This window comes from Microtus ochrogaster, linkage group LG12 (assembly GCF_000317375.1).
Source record: "Microtus ochrogaster isolate Prairie Vole_2 linkage group LG12, MicOch1.0, whole genome shotgun sequence".
In the NCBI taxonomy this organism is placed as follows: Eukaryota; Metazoa; Chordata; class Mammalia; order Rodentia; family Cricetidae; genus Microtus; species Microtus ochrogaster.
The window spans coordinates 4,996,672-5,013,104 of NC_022036.1; the positions used below are offsets into that span (position 1 = coordinate 4,996,672).

General features: G+C 41.4%; 1 protein-coding gene and 1 pseudogene across 1 annotated transcript; both read right to left on the reverse strand.

Annotated features, from left to right (window-relative positions):
- Positions 1 to 7,433: 7,433 nt before the first annotated feature.
- LOC101995876 (taste receptor type 2 member 40-like) lies at positions 7,434 to 8,396 on the reverse strand. Its single transcript, XM_005363828.1, has one exon. The coding sequence runs from the start codon at positions 8,394 to 8,396 to the stop codon at positions 7,434 to 7,436; it is 963 nt and encodes a 320-aa protein (XP_005363885.1).
- Positions 8,397 to 12,022: 3,626 nt separating this feature from the next.
- LOC102002878 overlaps positions 12,023 to 16,433 on the reverse strand; it is a 12,011-nt pseudogene continuing 7,600 nt past the window's right edge.

Here is a 16,433-nt window from a genome sequence, read left to right on the forward strand (position 1 = left end):
GCCATGAAGTTGATCCCTTAAGGGATAGCTGTGGCTCTGGTTAGATCTTTTCTCACTAGTCATTCCCAATGGAGACTAGCTTCTCCGTGGCGCTTGAGAGATGGCCGCACACAAGGGCCAGTATCTCTGGTTTCTAGGAGAATTTCAAAAGAAAACACGAAGATTTTCATTAAAAAAAGTTTACAGAGAGGAAAATAGACTCCGTCAATTCAATCCATATATTTGAAATGCGGTTTGTTGAATGCTGACTTGGAAACAGTTACAGAAAAGGTTTATGCTAAACAAATGACTTGGTCGCCATCTAGTGGCCCCACATCTAAAAGTCACCTTGTTAGGCGCTGTGCGAAAACTTCCTTAAAAGGAGTTATTGTCACCCTAAAGATAAGGAGACCATGTCTAAGTGGAGCTGAGTACCTTGTTAATACCACAAATATAAGGCTGTACTCAATAAATCTGCACCTCCAGAGTTTCTTTCTATTACTATGTTTGCAAGGAAACTCCTCTTCCAAAGCCACCCTGCTGGAAGTTTGAATCTTGCCACGCTTGGCGCATTTCAATCTACACATCAAAGACTAATTTTGGATCCTGTCTCATTTTCATAGGAAGTAGAAATTTATGTGAAGTCAAAGAACCTATAAAATTCTCTAGCTTGAGAAAAGCAGGAAATATTTGAGAAGGTTAGTAACTTCCCTCAAAAACCTTTACAGGTCAGTTCTGGCAAAATGTTTGATGGGAGCGGGAACAAAATGCCCAAGACTGACAGTTTAAGGAAGAAGAGAATTATTTCTGGTGTATAATTTCAGCAACTTCTGTTGATGGTCCCTTGATGCCATCACTGTGGGCCTGCGGTGTGGCAGAATGTTGGGGTTGGGAGGGACTCCTGGAGAAGAGCTCCTCACTACATTGTGGTTACAAGGAGGGAGAATTAAGAGGGTGGAAGAGGAGTGTGGGAATGACCAGGATCCCCCATACCCTTCAGGAATGTAACTCCCTTTCCTAGGGACATACTGCTTCCAGCAAGGGTCCTCTGATCTGTTCAGCTGTGAACGCAGCAGTGCACTAATCCAATAACCTCTCAATTCTGCCACGATCCAGGAATAAAGCTGCTAACACCTAAGCATTTGGGGGGGGGGCACAGCAGACTCCAAACAACCTTTGTCAAGGCTGAGTAGTGACTATATAGGGATGATGTGGTATCTCGTCTACTTTTCTGCATGACTTAAAATTTCCAAAATAAAAATTATAAAGGGAGCCAACCCATCAAGCTCTTTAAGCGATTATATTTGGTAGGGTGCCAAAGAAAGCATCCAGAGCCGTCAAGAAAAGACTGACCTAAGATGCAGTAAGAGGCTTTTTTTCCTAATGCCAATGGACACATCTATGGCCATCAGAACTCTTTGGAGGGTTTTAAGTAGGTGGTGTGAGTGTGTGGAAGCACGTGTGTGCATGTGCACATGAGTATGCATGGCTTCTGCTCACAAGTAAAGGCACTGGAATGAACAACACAGTTCTAGTTCTAAGGTCATTGTTGAAGGCTGTACTGCAGTGGTTTGGGTGGTGTTAGGGTGACCAACTCTCTTGGTCAGGAGTTTTCTGATGAAGTCCCCTTGGTGTGGCTGCACTGTGCTAAGACTGAGGCCCTGGGTTAAGGCTGGGAGAATGAAAGATGACCTAGTCTGCCAAGGAGAAAGCGAATAATTGGCTTTGGTCAGAGGCTGCATGAGGTGGCGCAGAGGACAGTTCTAGATCATACAATCTCCTATGCTTTCCGCTTGGACTTCGGGAGCTAATTCATTAATGTGTGGAGACTGATTTTCTACACTCTAGAGGGTTGTCCTGTTTTCTTACAAACACTTCAGAGACAGGAAAAGTCATCGAAGACTTATTTTTTGTGACTAAACACTTTATAGTCTGTGCTTACTTTGGACTCATCTATTACTTGTTGATTTCCAAGGTGTTTTTCTGGGTCTTTGAATGCAATGACACACACTTTTTTTTTTCACTTCCTATGCACGTATGGGATGTGTGGTGATACTCCCCTATGGATCACGATAAGGAAGGAAGGGGCTTGTGTAGTTTGTGGTCTTTTCCAAGAGTCATATTGCCACCCTTTTCCTTATGAACATTTCTGTTACACATAATCCCAGCTGCAATCAGGACCGCAATGTATCATCTACTAAATCATTTGAATAAACCAAAGATTCATTTGCAGCCTTTGAGCTCTAAGCAGGGGATGCAAATAGCAGCTTTCCCTAGGGAGGATAGGGTGTAATACGACCCTTTTCTGATTTGCAGCATCATCTCTAATTTGGGTCTCTGAAGATGTTCAGCAGAAAATTCCCATTCCTTTCCGCCTCGATCTCTTCTAGCTGACTTACTGAGATCAAGAGATTTTCTCCATGCTCTCCCTTTCCCCTGGCAAAAGAGCAAAAGGGAGGAAGGCAAGCATTTAGAACACATTTACATATTTTGTAGGGTAGAAGTTTTAATTGTGGTCATTTGAGGCTTTATTTACATTCCTGTATACCCATGGTATACAGACTCACAGACTCTCCCCACCCCGCCTGCACAGAGTATTTTCCAAATATAATCTAGTCAGCCTTTTCATCTCCATCAATTCACTCTTGTAGGAAGAAATTTTTGTTATCTTAATCTTTGAATTGCTGAATATATATACATATATATATATACACCTACATATATATGTATATATTCATTTGAATGAATACATGTATCGGTCTTCATATGGTGCTTTGTTGTGGGAATGCTATCTAGTATGTTACATAGTTATCGTTACCTTTGAGTCTCACAGCAACCCTGGAAGTGGATATTATGATTATCTCTGTTTTCCGGATGGAGAAACAGGCTCAGAGTGGTATCCATAGTCATCAGAGCAGAAATCCAAATCTAGGCCTTGGCATCAGAGAGCATGCTTTCCTCACAGACCACAAGGTTTCTGTACCTTGCACATCATCATGTAATAAGCCAGCCTGCTACTTACACATGGACAGAACACAAACAAAAGCTTTGCCGTGCAGGGTCAGACACAGGAATAGAAATGGACTGGCTGGAGATTCAACACAGTAGAGCTGGATGGCAGGGACGTGACTATTTGAAAGTTGCACATAATGCCTTCAAATACTTCGAAAGAGACCGAAGCTGTTCTTATTTATTACTATCGAGTGAGTGGCATCAGAGTATCTTTCAAAGCACTAGGCCCTGGGTTGGCCCTTAATACCCTTCTCAGGGAAAGCTGTAAAACTAGATATTTTATTTTTACAAGGAACTGAAGGGTTATGCTTTTTAAAAGACAGTCTTACATATTCTCTCCAAGCTTCATATTTGCTATGTAGCTGAGGATGACCTAGAACTTCCGATTCTCCAGCTGGTCTGTCTTAAGTGATGGGGTCACAAGCATGGGCCACATGCCTGGCTTAGGTACTCTAGAGAGCTTGGGATGACTTTCTGGAGTTGGTTCTCTCCTCCCTCCATGTGGACCCCAGGAATTGATGAGACATCTAGCCAGTCTTTATTTCATTTTCCCCCCTCCCTCCCTCCCTCCCTCCCTCCCTCCCTCCTCCCTTCCTTGTTTTGTGGGGTATATGTGTTTCAACACAAGTATGTCACTGGGCATGTATGGAGGTCAGAGGACAGCTTGTGGGAGTTGATTCTTTCTGTAGGACTTGAAAAGTTTAAAAAGGAATGGAAAACATCTTGGGAAATAGCAAGCAATAAAGTATTGGAAGAACTGGATGCCAGTGGTTGTTTCTTGTGCATTGATGATGTATAGTGGAATCTACCTGCCACACAGGGTCTACCACTGTGGCTTATGCGAAATACAAACTTTTTCTTCTCCTCCTCCTCATCTTTGTAAAGGCCAGGCACCAAGAATAGTTTTCATATTCTTGTATCTTCACCCTAAGACAGTGGGTCTCTGAGTAGCTCTGGTTGTCCTGGAATAGACCAGGCTAGTCTTAAATTCAGAAATCCACCTATCTGTGCCTCCCCAGTGTTGGGTTTAAAGGCACCACCATGCTTGGCAATTTTTTACATTCTTAATGGATAAACAAATTCAAGAGCAAGATAGTATTTCAATTTCACGGCATTTGGAAAGAATCTGAAATTCAAATTTTAGTGTCCATAAATAAAATTGTTTTGGAGCATGGCCACACCCATTCTTTTAAACACTGTCTCTGACAATGTTTTTTTTTTCTTCTCCCACACAAAAGTCAAGTCCCTGTGACAGAGACTTTTTGTGCCTCCCAAAAGTTAAAGCATCTACTCTCTGACTTTTGGCAGAAAAGCTTGTTGACCTTGTTCTAATTAACACCAATCAGTTCCCATGAAGTTAAAGCAGGAACACTTGCTGCCTGGCAACCATTTCTCTTCTTGCCAAATGGAGATACAGGGGCCGAAAGCTTCAGGGCATCTGCTTTTTAGTTTTCACTTGCCACTCAAGTAGAGCAAACTACTACTGACCTTGGGGTCACATGCTACCCCAAGTCTAAGTAGTGTCTGGGACCAGTGCTCTGTGTATCCACTGGGTCTGAGTGGGCTCTGGACATGGTGAGTCTAGATGTGGATGTTATGATTTATGAAGGCTAAAGATGCAGTCATGAGCCAATGCCTCACACAATGAAGAGCAAAGCCAGGACTTGGATAAGGTTTCCTGCCAGTAGGGACTACATGAGACGGAGGTGCCACTGTCTATGAGGTCACAGAAGCTGCCCTATCAACTTTCTAATTTGGGGGTCTTCTCTGCATCCTGGCTTACTGCTGAGTCACACCCAAATCCCGGGAACCACACATTCTTTTCTCTTTATATCAACTTTTAGAAAAAGATTTATTACTTTTATGTGTAAGAATGTTTGCCTGTGTAGATGTATGTGTACTGTGGGTGTGCCTGATGTTCAGAGAGACCAGAAGAGGGTTTCCCACCCCTGGGACTAGTGTTATAGAGGGTTGTGAGCCACCATGTGGTTTCTGAGAACTGAGCTTGGGTCCTCTGCAAAAGCAATAATTGCTCTAGCTATTGAACCATCTCTCTCCAGTTCTTTGTATCACGTAAAAAACCCATTTTTTTTCTTTTTTTTCCTGATGCTCCTTAAGAGAGTGAGTATTCATAAAACATTATGCATATATGCATAAATAACATATGCTTAATCATACATAAACATAATATACATAAAATGTCTTTTACATATAAATGAAAGACGAACCAGAACATGATTTTCTCAAAGGAGGCTGTTGGTAGGTGAACGTACCTATGTAGAGCACCTTTGCTGTACCCACCTTTATCCACGAATTATCTTATTCAGAAACATTGCTTCGGGATGCTGTTGGAAGACCCTGGTTTTTGTGAAGTACTGAACCAGAGCTGTTGAAAGGAGCATCCCTCAAACTGAGGCTGGCAGAGATCGACTTCAGCTCTTAGCAGCCTCTCCTTCTCTTCCACAGTCTTTCCTCCCCGAGTTCCTCTTCCCACATCATCCCTGCCCAGACCTGTTTGCTCTCATCCACAGGCTCCTGAACATGCCCATTTTCTTTTTATCAGTAGAAGCTTCTGCTACCTCTTCCCAGAGGACACAGGATGTAAGCATTTCCCTGAATCTGTTGCCTCTCCTGCAGCCAGCAGCTCCTGGCCTAATTAGAAGAGGAGGCAGAGAGCCTTTTATCCAAGGACTCTAAACAAAGCACGTGAAGGGAGTGAAGAATGAAGTTACCTGCAAATTCAAAGTCACAGGGAAGCCACAATGGAGCTACTCAGTTTCCTTCCTGCTTCTTTAGGTGCCTGAAAACAAGGGGGTACCATTTCTTCAGAACAAGCCCAGAGAGAGATTATTCATGTTAGCATCTTGTCAGGATTCATGGTGACGTACTATCAATTCCAAGTCAACTTCCTGATTATTTTCTGATGTGTTAGTACATATATAGTGGTTGTGCAACTTGTTTGTGAGCATCTTCTACTTGGAAAAGGTTTTCCCCCTTTATTCCATAGGAATTGGAATGAAATCTAATTTATCTTTACTGTAATAACAAATAAGAAGGCAACAGTCATGTAAATAAAAAGGTACTATTGAAGAAAAAAAAATCAAACAGTGAGTTTTTACAATTACCAGGTAACATATTTGGATAAGTGGAGATGTGTGTGTATGTGATTTGCTTTTCTCATTTGCTATTTCTAGGTGTAATGCACTCTGTCACATGAATCCGAGAAGCAAGGAGCGCAGAATTATTTGTCTTTGTTTTTGCTGTCAATCTCAGGTTTTATCTGGGAGCTCCCCAAGCTTCCTATGAACAGCAGTATTTTCTTTGTTTTCTTCAGTAATTTTTATTTACAAAGTATGCAACAGAAGAGCTATTTACGTTCTCACTTTGTAAACAATCCTTTGAAACAACGCTGCCAATGCCATCAGAAGAGTGGCAAGGAAGAGGAACACTTTCTTTTGCCACAGCCACTCCCATGTAACACACCCTTTCCCCATTACTTTCCCCAAGGTAGCCTGGACTACATAAAACTGGGGGTGGTCCCCTCATTGCCAGTGAATTGGTTAATAAGCATAATAGACATTTTATCTGGCCTTTCAGCTCACTTGACACTTGCCCCTCCACTTTCTGTTTTCCTCTCTTCTTTCATCATCCCCTCCCATTTGGAAAAATAAATCATACAATTGACTGTATATGTTTTCATCTTCCACCTTCTACTTTATCTTTTAATCCAGAGAAACTCCTTGTGTTACTGCACTTTACATACTCTCACTTTTCCATCTCCCTCTCTGGAAACTTCTGGAAGTTGGATGCCACTCTATCACTCTACTAGTAAGAAGCATGGCCTCCACTGTGTCAAACCCAAAGCCTCCTTCTTCATGTTTCACTCCTTTAGGATAACCTAACATCTTACATTTTATTAGCTGTGGTCAGCTGTTCTTTCCTGTATTCCTTTCTCTGCCAGAATTCTGGTTTCCCCTCTCCCTCTGGGCCTGGATGCTATGCCTGATAGCAGTCCTCTTTGTACTCTGTGGGGTTATCAGGGCGTCAAATGTAGACTGGCTGACCAGATCCTTTTCCATCTAGACCAAGATATCTTCAAGGACCAAAGGGTGTTCAATAAATAACAGACAGCAAGCAATCAGAGCTTCTCCTGGCTAAACTGAGATCTTCTTCCAAGGCTTAAGAATTTGTGGAGAGCAGAGAAGAGTTTGGGGCCAGAGATGAATAAATCTGTGTCAAGAAACTTTTTATGTTGTTTAGTTACTTCTGCTTAGATTCTCAGGTTAACCCAACTTCAAACTCAAGTAAGAATCCAGTTACCCTTACAGTAGTTAGTGACAGAGCAGGTTTTGTGTGTGGGAAGAGTGAATGAGGAGGTCTGAGAGGGCAGGGCAGAACCGGTTGAGCCAGTTATAACACTCCCTGGGTTCCATTCACCACATCTACTTTTTCAAGTAAAGGTGGACATGAAGTTGAAACCTTCTCCAGGCTCTTCTCAGTCCTGGATTTTTCAGGATCAGATGCACTGAATGACCAGCTGGGTAGGCAGTCATGATAAAGTTGCACAAACTATTCCAGAAGCTGTAGGCATCAATGATGTTTGACATGGAAATAAATAGAGCCAGTGCATTGGTAATGTAGAGGATGAGAGCGTAGGTAGTTGACTTGATGGCACCCAAGTGAGCCTCCATGCTGGAGTCTCTGGATCCTGTGGTGCTGTTTTCCATGTGCAGGGTGTGCCTCTTGAGTGAGGCGATCAGCAGAGTGGCTGCCAAGATGAACATGGTCAAAGGAATGAAGATCCCTACATAATATAAAAAAGCCAGGTTGACCACATTGGTCTCAGAGTAGTATTTCTTCTTCGTGGAGTTGGAGGAAGGAATGGGAACAGAATTGTTCACATACACATTGAAGACATCTTTAGAGAAGAAGGAGCTCAAGCCAATGGAAACCAACACTGACAGACTCATGAGCTGAGGCATCAGCCCTATGATCTTCCGCTTCATCATGAGGAACAAAGAGTTAGTGAAGTTCGCAATTTTAAGGCAATAGAAGACATTGAGCCAGGCAGCAAACCAGAGGTTACAGTAGCTCAGAAACACAGTGCTAGCTTTGAAGAATTTATACGTGACATTTTGGTTATAAATGCTCCTGAAGAATAGACTAAAAGTAATCCCTACCATTAGCCAAATCTGTAGCAAGAGCCTGGAAAAACTCAGCATCAACATAAGGTGGTCACCGGTGGGGAATCTTTTGCTCCTGACCCATTCGGTCCCATAGATGATGGTGATAAAGCCATTGCCAATGATACCAATGCTAGAGAACATTGTAGAGATCACAAAAGTGAAATAGACTTTATACCTGGAAGAATTATTGTCAGTAGCATCTGTGATTACTCTCGCCATTCTGTCTGACTCTGACCTTTAGATTCCTCACCGAGAAGTGATATCTGCTGCGTAATCCTCCCACAAGTCAGTGTTACAGCAATACTCCCTCTCTTAGCCGATAGTCATTTCCTATTTTTCTTCATTTGCTTGCCACATGACCACAGGTAAGAGGCTTGACATGCAAATTATGAAAGGATTTGGTTACTGACTCTGATCCATTTCATAAATGCCCATTTGTTTGGAGCTTTCAGAAGCTTATTAAACAGAACTTACAATGAATGTCTAGCACAGCATCTCCACATCTTTCTTTCTCATTTATTTATTTATTTATTTATTTATTTATTTATTTATTTATTTATATATTCAACAGAATCCCAACTTAGGAATCTCAGTGTCCCAGCTTTTTTTTTTCACCTATCTCACAAGACTTGGGCTACTTGTTTATTATTTGTAAAAACATCCTGCCGTCTCATGTTTCCTTTCCTTGCTGCCCAGGCTAGCTTATGATTTTGTTGCTACTGCTGCCTAAACAGCAGGGATTATAGGCATGCACCGCTGTGCTCAGTCTTCTTGCTTTCTTTCCTATTGCCCATAATTTGCAAGAAATTTTAGTTTTGCAGTTATCATGTAAGCAAAGAACAAACTCATTTTAACCTACACATGAATATCTCTCACTTAGAATGACACGTCTTCTGGAAAGGCCTCAGACAGTACGCAGAAAAGGCAAAACAGGATGATGACACAGTCCTCCTCCGAGAGGACTCTGGTCACTGTTCAGATGTAAGAGCATGAAAGAATGGTCTGTCCTGTGAGGACCAGCAGACTGCTTGGTGTGGCTCCATGTTCCTGGTCACCTGGTTCGCCAAGCAGCACCAGCACTCTTCACGCATCCAGAACAATTTTGTTTTTTTTAGTTTGCATGATTTCTTGATTGACTCTGGTCAATGATTTTGTGTACGGAGTTTAATGTTAATCTGTTACAGCTAGAGTCATCAGAGAGGAGGGACCCTCAGTTGAGAAAATGCCTCCATAAGACCAGGTTGTAGGCAGCCCTGGAGAGATGGCTCAACCATGAAAGGCTAAGCTCATAACCAAAACTATAAGGTCAGGTTGTAGGTGAACCTATAGAACATTTTCTTAATTAGAGATTGTGGGTGGTGCCATCTCTGGGCTGGTGGTCCTGGGTTCTACAAGAAAGCAGGCTGAGCAAGTCATACAGAACAAGGCAATAAGCAGCATTACCTCATGGCCTCTGCATCAGCTCCTGCCTTTAGTTTCTTGCCCTGCTTAAGTTCCTGACCTGCTACTTTTGAAGATGGACAGTTATATGGAACTGTGAATGAAATGAAACCTGTCCTCTTCAACTTGCTTTTGGTCATGGTACTTCATCCTAGCAATAGTAACTTTAACTAAGACAGGTTGCTTGTTTTTAACAAGGACTATGCTTTTCAGTTGAACAGTAGATAGCCCACTTCTTATCCAGATTTGGTATCAGCTACCATTTGCTTATGAGCTTGTCCTATTATATGAAAAAATGGTAAATCATCAATTTTCACAACCTCAAAATAATTTGATTTAAAATAGAGAAGTTAAAAGCTTATTACGCTAAAACCGCGTTTTATTGCTGAATATGGTGGGATTTGCTTGTTATTTCAGCATTCAAGGTGCTGAAGCAAGAGGATAACAAGTTTGAGGATACATCGAGTTTCATACAGCAAGACTCTGTCTCAAACAGACAAAACAAAAATTAAACCTAGCCAAATTATATTGTGGTACTTGATTTTGTTTGTATAAAAATACTACTAGACAAAGATGACTAGACAAAATGGCTAAAGTATTCTTTGGAGAAAAAGAACTCCTAATTTCAACATAGAGACTTACACAGGAAAGCTCATAGCTGCTTTAGCCATCACAGGCAGGAATAGGAAGTAGTATTCATTGACCAGTTTGACATTTTCTGTAAGAGGCTCACTGGTTTTAGTTATTTCTCCCAGGAGAGGAGTGTAGTGAGTGTCAGCAGCTCTTACCTACATCTTTTTGTTTATTTTATCTGAACATACATAAGTTGGCGGTAAATAATACAATGTACAAACTTCTCACACGTAACTGTTGATTTCCATCTTTCTAGTACCATTTCTGTTGGTTTTCATTCACGCCTTTCTTTACTCTTAAGATGTGAGAGCAGAAGGGCATTCTAGGCAGGATCTTCCTGCAACCACAGAGACTTGAGCAAGATGGCAGTAGTCAGTGGTTCTGGGGATGGGTGCTCAGGATCTACACAGGCTGCAAGTCTAAGGTTGCCAAGGCCAAGTCACTCATCATTTTCTCTTTGTAGTGGTGCCAACTCATTTTTTTTTAATTGGAGAGCTAGATTAAAAGTGTAATGGCTTGAATATAGTTCCTAAAGTTCATGTGTTGGAAACCTGATGCCCAAATGCAACACTGTTGAGAGATGGAATTTTCTTTAAAAAATATTTTTTATTCATTTTTAGAGAATTTCATGAATCTGTATGATGTAATTTGATCATGTCCATTCTGTTGAACTCATCCCAGTTGTCCCCAACACATTTCCCACTCAATTTCATGTTCTTTTTAATGACTTACTGAGTCCAACTAGTGCTATGTGAAAATACGGACATGAGTATAATCTCATCCTTTAGAGTGTGGACAACCTATCAAGGGCCACAGAACCAAAGAAAGCTGACTTTCTATTCCCCAGCATCTGTCAGCCACCAACATTTCTTCAGCTGAGGCTGGGGCATTGTGAGCTCCCCTCTCATATATGCTGGAATTTCCAGTGACTTAAAATTGCGTATCTACCACAGTTGTTGTGAGAGTCTGGGTGCCAACCTTGGTGCTAGCTTGACTAGAAGACATTGTTTCCCAGCCTTCCTACCCAACCTCCAACTCTTACAATCTTCCTACCCCCTCTTCCAAGATGTTGGAGGGTGGGTCTTGGAGAGGTGGTGTGATATATTTGCTTCTTCTAAGTCTGAACACTTGAGAGGGGATTATACATGGTGATTAAATCATGGGAGTTCTGCCCTTGTGAATAGATAGGTATTATTTCAAGCAGTATGTTTATTATAGAGTTGAGTCCATCCACTTGCTGCTTACTTTTTTCCTGCCTTCTTCCATGGAAGGATGCAGCAAAAAGGTCTTTTCCAGATGAAGAATACCTGGCCTTGCAATTCTCAGATTCTAGAACTTTAAGAAATAAATTTCTAGCTTGGCAGTGGTGGTGTACACATTTAGTCCCAGGATTTGGGAGGTAGAGGCAGATGGATCTCTAGGTTTGAGGCTAACCTGGTCTACAGGGAGAGTTCCAGGACAGCCAGGGTGACACAGAGAAACCTATCTCAAAAACCAAGCAAACAACAACAACAACAAATATTCTAATCTTAATAAACTACCCTACTTGTGGCATTCTATTATGATAGTATATAGTAGACCAAGCTAGGAGGCATCTGTACTTCAGAAAAGATCCCACAGTGAACTATGACTTTTAGGTTGAAATGTTTTTGTCAGATTTGGAAGAATATCTAATTAGGGGAAATATTTTTCTTTCCACCAACACATAGATATAAAATGTCTTATTTTGTGTGTGGAAAATGTTAGTATTTAATTAACTTCCCTGGGTGACTTCAAGCCACCAGGACACAGGTACCTCCAATGCCCTTTATCTTCAACTCGTCTGCTGAAAAATTTGACTTTCATGATGACAGGCTGCTTAGGAAATTTTCCTTCTTAGAACTTTGTAGTAGCCTGATGGCACAGCATCAATGATGGGAACAACTCCAGTAGTATTCTTTGCAGCATTGACCCATGTCTACTCACTGACCATTGTCTACAATTTACCCAGGTTGACAGTCAGACAGAATCTCTGGTTCCTCTTAAGTAGCAATGCCCCATACTGACTTTCCCAAGGTACCCTGGATGATATTTGTTGAAGTTGATCCTGTATTGATGCATGCCTTCAGCATTCCTAAGGCCTTCTGGGTGCTTTCCGTGTTTACCAACGTGACCGTGGCCATGGCTCATGTGGTTCTAGAGTTTCCAAGTCTTCCTGGATTGGAGAGGAAAGAACAAGAGGAGGAGGAAGAGGATGGAGGAGCTCTATGATAGAGACCTGTGCCCTGATCACCTCCTTAAGACTTCATGGGAGTGTCAAAGGCAGACAGGGCTGCAAAAACATTCCTTAGGAAAACTGCTAAACCCTCATAACACCCAAAGAAAGAGTTGGAAATCCATTGAAGAAATTGATGAATCCCAAAGGGAGCAAGTGGTCATACCTGGAAGATTTAAAAAGTGATTTTGACAAAATGTCAACCACTCAGTTAAAGACAGTGGAAGGCTGTGAGATAGACTCCATCCCCTCTACTCTGCCACGTGAATCGGACATCTAAGAAGTCTGGATTTCATCTCAGTGTGAGCAGGAATGATAAGTGCTGAGAAAGTCCAGTAAGGACATGTATAATAAGGCTGGTATAACAAAGAAAACACTAAAATATAATTACCCCATGGGTCATGTCAACTCACATAAGGGGATTAACTCAACATGGACTCAGCTGAGTGCTGTTGATTTCCCCTTTGTAATCCCACAATGATATATTGATCAGTTTTTATATTTTCTAATGAAAATGATAACAGTTCAGTTTATTTTCATATTTGGTTGAAATCTTATCTTTCCCCTTTCTCTTACTTAGTTGTCACGAAGACTCTGCCTGAGAGCAGCATGTGCTCTAACCACTAACATCTCCATAATCATACCCCACATTCACCTTCCAATGCTGTCATAGTGGAAATCACATATTACCATGAGGCTTGTAAGGGGCATTTAAACAAAGTAGTCTTTTATGCCCAGGATGTGACATAGACATTACTGCATGTCGAATTCCACTTCCTTCATCTGCTTATTCTCAGTCTTCCAAAAAACTGTCAACTCAAAGGCTCATGCTCGGGAAACCTGTTACTGGTACATTGTCACTTCCCAGATCGGATGAGGACTCTAAGTCACTGTAATAGAGTGAAAAAAAAAAGGACCCTCTAATGATATCTTAATCCCCCCAGCCTGTAGGTATTAAATTATATGGCAAAGGCTTTGCAGATGAGATTAAATTAATGTTTTTAAGATGAGAAGATTATCCTGGCTTATCCAGATGGTCTCTGTATGTAGTTAAATGTATCCCTCCTCTCTCTCCCCAAAACAGAGGGAACTGTGGTACTCCTCCACAGAGGAGAAGGCCAGGTGAAGAGAGAGAGAGCAGTCTTGGAGGTTCTCTTCTTAAAAATGGAGAGATATGTCTGCAAACCAGTGCAGGCCAGCAGCTCCCAGACATCATAAGAGTCAAGGAAAAGAGCATATCCCAGTGCCGGTGACGTGAGACTTGTAGAAGCTAGAACTAAAAAAGAATAAATTTCTTCTTGAACCATCAAAACAAACAAACAACCCCAAACAAACAAACAAACAAACAAACCAAGACAAAACTCTGTCTGCCTGTATTGGCTGGCGCGGGATGGGCTCTCAGACAGTCATCTTTCCTCTTCAAGTCCCACTAGCATGGGAGGCAAGAGAGAGTCTCTTTATTTCATTGGCTGCTCTTATCTGCATGCTTTCCCGGGGTTGTTGCTTCCTTGGCCAACACCATCTAACTATGTAACCATTCCAAATGTCAGGTATGCATGTGTTGTATGGCAACATGTGTTGAGTTCTTCAGGTGGCTTTGCTGTAAACTCTAGTCTGCTGCTGCTAACCCTTCTTTTTGTGTAAATAGATTTACTTTACTTTTCTTTTTTTTTTGTAAATAGATTTGGGAAGAAGCTTGCATTCAATCAGGGCTGGTTGCAGAAGAGCTGGTGCCGAAGACTTTTAATGAGCCCTCTAACTAGCATTTAGCTTTAGTCATCGGCTGCTTTCTTCTGACCTATCGTCTCTCTTCCTCAGGTCTACCTAGTGGCATTGTCTGCATTTCCCAAAGAACTTATGAGAACCATCCACGTCCCCATGCCACCTTAATGGATTTTGAATCTTTCTTCTGGAGAATAACAAGACACTGCAAGGCACTGGATTTGGTGTCGAGCATGTTAAGACCCACCGCCCTTTAAGGAGACTTACCTTCATTTTTCATGTGGGTTTTAGAGTCAATTCTGAGACAACAGAAGCAATGACACTCTGTATGCTCTATTTGTGGAAATAGCTCAGTGTTTTGGGGTAAGACTAAAGAAGATGTATTCTTCTATCAGGTATAAGGAAATACGATTGAGGGGCTAAGGTATAGGAAATCACTGTACTATTTTACAATACAAAGATTTTTGATTTGTAGAGTCATATTCAAAATATAGTGTTAGCATAATTCTTAGATACATATTTCTATAAAAAGAAGGGAAAGAAAAGTAGACCCTAGAGGGGCATATGTTCCACTTTGTCCATTAGTGAGCATTTTACGTATGTGTTTGGCAAAGAATGTGATGGCAGAAAATGGTCTGGAAGCCATTATGATAAACCAAGAGACCGTAGGAACAAAGACCAGCAGCATGGAAAAAATAATGTGCTATTCAAATTTAATGAAGCGAAAAGACAATCAAAATGTCAGCAAGATTTTATCTCAGTTGTTTATAAAACAAACAGTTATGTATCTAAGTGAAATATCTACCCATAGTATGAAATTCATCACAGATAACAAGTTGTGGAAGTGTCTGTTGAATGTAGTGAAAATCCTACAAAGGTATTAACATGCATAAATATACACGTGACCAGAAACACTGTTGCTAACATGCTAAATGGCATTGCTATAGCCACACTACTTAAATATGGCTAAGAAATCAAAAGATAAATTATGTAAAATGTTTTGCTTTTGTATATTATCCACATGAATATTTAAAATATGTTAATGCAATAATTAACTTTATTTCTTCACTATGGGTTGCAAATTTTTATGACTGGAAACATTTTTGAAGTAACTGGATACCGGGAAGCAGTTCAGAAATTAGCTTTTGTGAAAAGAGGAAGCTTTCAAACAATAGATTTGCGTGACTGTGTGACACTGTTTCTGGGATGTATGGAGTTAATACTGGACTTGCAATGAAACTTGAGTTTTGTGTGGCAAGTTATGTAAGGACACAGGCTTTGCATATGCTCATTTGCATTATTCAACAGACATTGCTTTTTGCTAAAAGTTAAAAATGGAAGATGCCACAGACATTGCTCACCACTTGTACTAAGTCTCCTGGCCAAGCTGGAGACACAGACTTGACAATCAGTTACATAGCACAGAGTCCACTCACTGCACATAGGGCAGGAGGCTCGGTCACAGCAGAACAAAAGGACTGCTGTTGATCTGTTGAAAGAAATAAACTTACGTCATCTGACTGGAAAATGTGCTTATGCTGGGCAGAGGAGATTGTTCTCATACAATTGGTCTGTTGAGTAGACAAGCCCTGTGAATGTTTCCCTCAAAGGCAACCACAGTGGGTATAAGTCACTATGTGGAGATGCAAGAGGCATTTACTTTCATATTTCTTTTTTTAAAAGTGTGTGTGTGTGTGTGTGTGTGTGTGTGTGTGTGTGTGTGTGTGTGTGTTGTGTAGTTCTTAAGAATGTTATCAAGGGCATGAAGAAACCTGGTTTATTCTCTCCAAATGCTCATTGAGTTCAGATTTGCGGAGGCATTCTCCTGGGGTTCGGTAAGCCACAAAATCATTGTACCTGTGCAGTGAAGCTAACTCCTGGCATCACAGATGATGCAAGTTTTAGTGCAGTGACATTTGAAGGCTGAGCACTTACAATCTGCTAAGGCTAACCGGCAACTTGACAAGAGCTAGAACTTCCTAGGAGCCAAATCCGAGCATGTCTGTAAGAGAGTTTCTAGATTGGATTGACTGAGGCACAAAAACCCTCTTAACTGTGGGAAGCTCTGTTCCATGGATGGAGATTCTGGGATGAACAAAGAGGAGAAAGGTCACTGAGTACCAACATTTGCTCTCTCTGCTTCCTGACTGTGGACCTAATGTGACCACTAACCCCATGTCCACACTGCCTGGCCTTTCTTGCTTCAG